At 45.4% G+C, this 4,873-nt stretch overlaps 1 protein-coding gene across 1 annotated transcript; it reads right to left on the bottom strand.

Moving 5' to 3' along the window:
• Positions 1 to 299: 299 nt before the first annotated feature.
• Positions 300 to 4,279, bottom strand: LOC106575334 (kelch-like protein 41b). The gene is made up of 6 exons (XM_045698910.1): positions 3,041 to 4,279; positions 2,650 to 2,807; positions 2,414 to 2,521; positions 1,462 to 1,647; positions 1,134 to 1,280; positions 300 to 719 (listed from the first exon to the last, which is right to left on the bottom strand). The coding sequence occupies exons 1-6, from the start codon at positions 4,148 to 4,150 to the stop codon at positions 608 to 610; spliced, it is 1,821 nt and encodes a 606-aa protein (XP_045554866.1). The 5' UTR covers positions 4,151 to 4,279; the 3' UTR covers positions 300 to 607.
• Between the last annotated feature and the right edge of the window lie 594 nt (positions 4,280 to 4,873).

The following is a 4,873-nucleotide window of genomic DNA, read 5'->3' as shown; positions in this document are numbered from 1 at the left end:
GAGATCGACCTCCTGTATGTCAAACTTACTGTGGGAATCTACTGGGATCTACAGTGTTGGTATGACACATACTGTAGTGTACATTGTGTACGCATAATGCAGGACAGTTGTTTAAACCTGCCAATGAGTTGGTGTTTAACCTGTTAGTTTTTACTATACCAACCAGCTCACACCTATATTTAATTTCCTTATTTACCATATCTCGACCTGAATCTAGTTCTAGTAAAACATGTTTGCTATGGACAGACAGTAGTTTAAACTAAACTTAACTTACTCCAAATTCAAATCAACCATAACAGTAGTTTTTGAACAAATGTTTATTTTACAAAAAAGCTAGCTAAATACACATTGTGGGTTACTCTATAGAGAGGGAAACTAATATACTGATGCAGTCTTCACTGACGCAAAGTAGATGTTTTTATTGTACCGAAAATCCCCTGAGATCATAAAGAGACAAAAAGAAACTCAACACAAGAGTCCAGATTTGAGTTATCATGTGACGGTGACACCCCCTCTATTACTGAAGTGGAAAGACTACCAAGAGAAGACGGTGGTAATCCGGGCAGACAGAGGGCATCATGGGGAATCATGACGGGGCAGCGAGGGTCTAGAGTTTGGGCATCTTGGCAGCATTGAGGCGCATGGATACGCAGGAGGAGCCAGCGGCGTAACGCATCTCCCTCAGCATCCCGCTCCATTCCTTCTTGTCCTCCTCGTACCTAACACAGGGAAAAGGAAGATACAGTGATGACCAAGACATTTACGTCATTTAGCTGACGCTCTTATCCAGAGCGACGTTGATTGTTTGTACAGTACCACTGACCAAGTAGGGTCCTCTTCCTTTTTTCATTTAGCTTTACCTTTATTTATTATCATACATTTATATAACAAATTATTATAATTGAACTAAGATGAATATGTTCTACTTTTTTGTTCACAGGAATGGAAATGTAAGCCATCTCAAATAACAAACCCACATCAAACAGGGCTGAACAATGTGAACTTGTGTTAGCTCACTGAGTTACTGCCTAGGCTTTAGCATAATGGGTTAACACAGTCCTGTTGTATTTATGAAGAAGACCTTGGTTCAAATCCTGGTTGATAACATAATAACATTAAAAGAGGGGACTTACTGCCAAACATCTGTGACCTCTGCGGGGACCACCTCCTTGTTGTCATTCTGGATGATGGTGAAGCCCCCCACGGCATACAGGGACCCCTCACTGCTCAGCAGGTTCACTGAGCTCCTCTCCTGGGGAAAGTCTGTGAACGTCTCCCATCTGCGAAACAAGGTGATTAGGGATGGCGTCAGGGGGACTCTTTATAATTAAGGCCATCCTGACTCAAGATGACTGATAACGTTACCCTCCAGAAACAGCAAATGGTATTGTTATGGTGAATGATATTAAAAGGTGTAAAAAGGTCTTAAACTGATTTATCGCCAAAGAAAATGCTGCATACTTGTTTGTTCCAAAGTCGTAGACTTCAGATGCAGCAGTGAGGCCTTCCTCGTTGACTCCACCGGCCACCACGATCTTTCCGTTGTGAACGACGGCTCCGAACATGGCTCTGGCTGTCTTCATGGCAGCCAGCTCCCTCCACTCTGACTGCTTGTGGTTGTATACAAACATCGTGTTCAGGGCTTTGCTGCATGAGAGAATGATAGACAGGGTTGTCAGATCTCAGGAAATGTCCTTCTGGCAACAGTATAGAAAGACTGTGATGGATTTACAGTTACGGTTTGGATTCAATAAATCAGACATGTATCACAATACGTGCTCACATGAAGTGGAGGCTGTTGAGGGGAGGACAGCTCATAGTAATGGCTGATAGGAAGTCAATGGAATGGTATCAAACACATCAAAGACATGGTTTCCATGTGTTTGATGTCATTCCATTGACTCCATTCCAGCCATTATTATGAGCCATCCTCCCCTCAGCAGCCTCCACTGCTCACATGTAACCCAAAGAACACATTATTTTCACTATGGTCACATTTGAATAAGTGTTTACTTAACCATGTGCAGTTCCCTAATGAAAATAATGACTCCTACTCTAGCTCTATGGTCTGACATGCTCAGGTCTTAGAATGATAGACGACAGAAAGCTGCAGCTCACACCATATTTTTAGCACACACACATACACACTTTATTTTCTATCGTTGTGGGGGCCTAAAATTGATTTTCATTCAAAATCCTATTTTCCCTAATCCTAACCCTAGTCTAATCCTAACCTTAACCCCTAAACCTAACCCAACCCCTAAGCTAAAAATAGCCTTTGACATTTCCCATGAATTTTCCTTGTTTTGCTATCCTTGTGGGGACTTTGGGGGAATTCAGGTCCCCACGAGGATAGAAGAAGACCACACACACACACACACACACACACACACACACACACACACACACGCACTTGTCATCAGTCTTTCCTCCAATGCAGTACACCAGGCCCTTATGGGAGACCACAGAATGGCCATGGATCTTCAGGGGAAGCTTTTTGGTCTCACTCCACTTCATCTTCCTGGGGAAAGCCATTACAGAACAGGAGGGTCAAAACACACAGTTCAATGGTAGAGAGAAGCGCTGAGAAGTCCTATATCTTTCTATTGTACTGAGTGAATGACAAATATTGAATGCTAATCCACTCACTGGACATCATAACACATCACAGAGTCTAAACACTCGTTGCTCTGGAGGTCTTTTCCAGCAATAGCGAACAGCAGGTTCTCACACTCTCCCATGTTGAAAAGAGCTCTAGGGGAAGGCATGGGGGGCAGAGCTACCCAGTCAGTTGCAAGAGTGTCCAACTGAAATACACAGGGTTGAATGAATGAATGAATGAATGAATGAATGAACTGCACTCTTCTATTACGAATAAGTATTATGAATAAAAACAGTTTATTCTAACATCAAACAAAGACTTTTTTCAATGTAACTTAGGGAGCTAACGTAGATTCTGAAAGGTAAATATTACCAATAGAAGATTTGAAACCATCAAAAGAAGTGACCAAAACTCTAAAAATGAAGAATGCTTGGTTACCTGATAGAAGTAACACTGTAGAGGAGCGTCCTTGTCCTCCTCGTCCACAAACAGTCCTCCGATGAGGTAGAGCTGGTTCTTCTGTGACGTCAGGCAGACGTGGTTCCGGGGGATCTGTTCCGACATGGCCGCCAGGAAACACTCGTTCTCGTTGACGTCGTACGCCACCGCTGCCGTGTCGTTGATCATCAGGATCAGGTCGCGGACGTACATGCCGTGGCGACGGTTATCGTTCAGGAAACCTGGGAAAATGTCCTCTGCCTCGCCACCCTCACCATCCTCCCCCTTATCCCCAGCTACCTTGTCCTTCTTCTCTGGGAGTTTCCCCTGGAACGCGTCTTTGATAATCTGGACCTTCTTCAGAAGTTCCGGGTCTGCCTTGATGATCTCGTCTGTCTCCACTTTGTCGTGGAAGTATTTCTCGGGCATGAGGCGGAAGCGGATGCACTCGAAGGCGTCACCCAGTACCTGGACACGTTTGTCTTTGTCGTTGTGGACCCATTTCATGAGGGCTTCGAACACCATCTCCTCCTTCTCCACATTGAGCGAGTCACCACCGATGACAGCAAACAGTTCATGAGCGGCCAGCTGGAGGAACTCCTCGTCTTTAGAGAGGATATCGAAGCGGTCTGCGATGTAGTCACGGGCAGACACCGCCAACCTGGGCACGTTGAGGACCAGACCCATCCTGAAGATTGCCAGACAGTTGGTCACGGATAGCTTCTTCTGAAGATAGTTAATACACACGGTGAAGACTGAAGGAATCTGGAAACGATTGGCTACGGCAAATATGTCCTGCACATTTTCGTCGGTGAGGTCGATCTCGGCCGAGTACAGATACGTGATGATCATGTCCAAGATGGCGGGATTGACATCGTCCAGGACCACCTCCTTGTTGGCCTCCACCTCCTTGGCGTCCTTGGAGAAGAAGATCTCTCTGAAGTATGGGCTGCATGCAGCCATGATGAGTTTATGGCAGGGGAAGCTCCGATCGCCCACTTTCAGAGTGCAGTCCACAAACTTGTTCTCGTTCAGCAGCTCCTTGAGGCCATCCTGGAGCAAGGTGCTCTGGAAGAGGCGCAGCTCCTCCTTGATGGCTTTGGGGTCCATGGTGTGGGGAAAATTGGTGGCTTGAAGAGGGGAAGAAATGGTTGCCACAGGTCCTCTTGGCACCCAGTCCAGGCTAGAAAAGGCTGAGCAGAGAGAAGGTTCCCAGCCTGAATCCCCCACTGCCTACTGCAATTTAATCCTATCCCCTCTAAATATAGCCGCCTGCCTGCCTGCCTCAGTTGGTAGGAATCTCAGCTCTGCCAAATCTGAATGCGGAGACTGACTCATACAGCTGTCACAGACTGAAAGAAGCAACTGGGGTGTTCCGGGCTATAGTCCACTACCATGATTCAGCCTCCACACTGTCATTGGTTTAGTAGTGGCTAAAGAGGGATAATGCTGTCAAAGCTAATGGTTATTATCCCAATATTGGTTGTTTTGACCAGTTGCTCTACCCTGTATCTCAGTAGCTTTAAATCATTTCAAAGGATGTTACATGTTCTTTCATTCGTTCATTCCCATTCATTCATTTCCAAACAGCCGTACAAGCTACGGTAAGGCCTCTCAATTAAACAATTTAAAGTGGATTCTTGGATAATATGTCCCTATGCTACTGTGCAAAATACAATGTACTGTCATTTTGCTTGAATTTAGCCCTAAGACTGACAAGGCTTGGATTCTACTGAGGAAGGTTGAGAAATGTTGAGGATGGTTGAGCAGCAGCAGCTGGCCTCTCCACCTATCAACACTCCTCATTTTCCCTTCATTGTTCTGGGGGTCATA

This window comes from Salmo salar, chromosome ssa17, assembly GCF_905237065.1.
Source record: "Salmo salar chromosome ssa17, Ssal_v3.1, whole genome shotgun sequence".
NCBI classification, from domain to species: Eukaryota; Metazoa; Chordata; class Actinopteri; order Salmoniformes; family Salmonidae; genus Salmo; species Salmo salar.
Note: the sequence above shows the minus strand (reverse complement) of the source record. Positions and strands in the feature narration are given on the sequence as shown.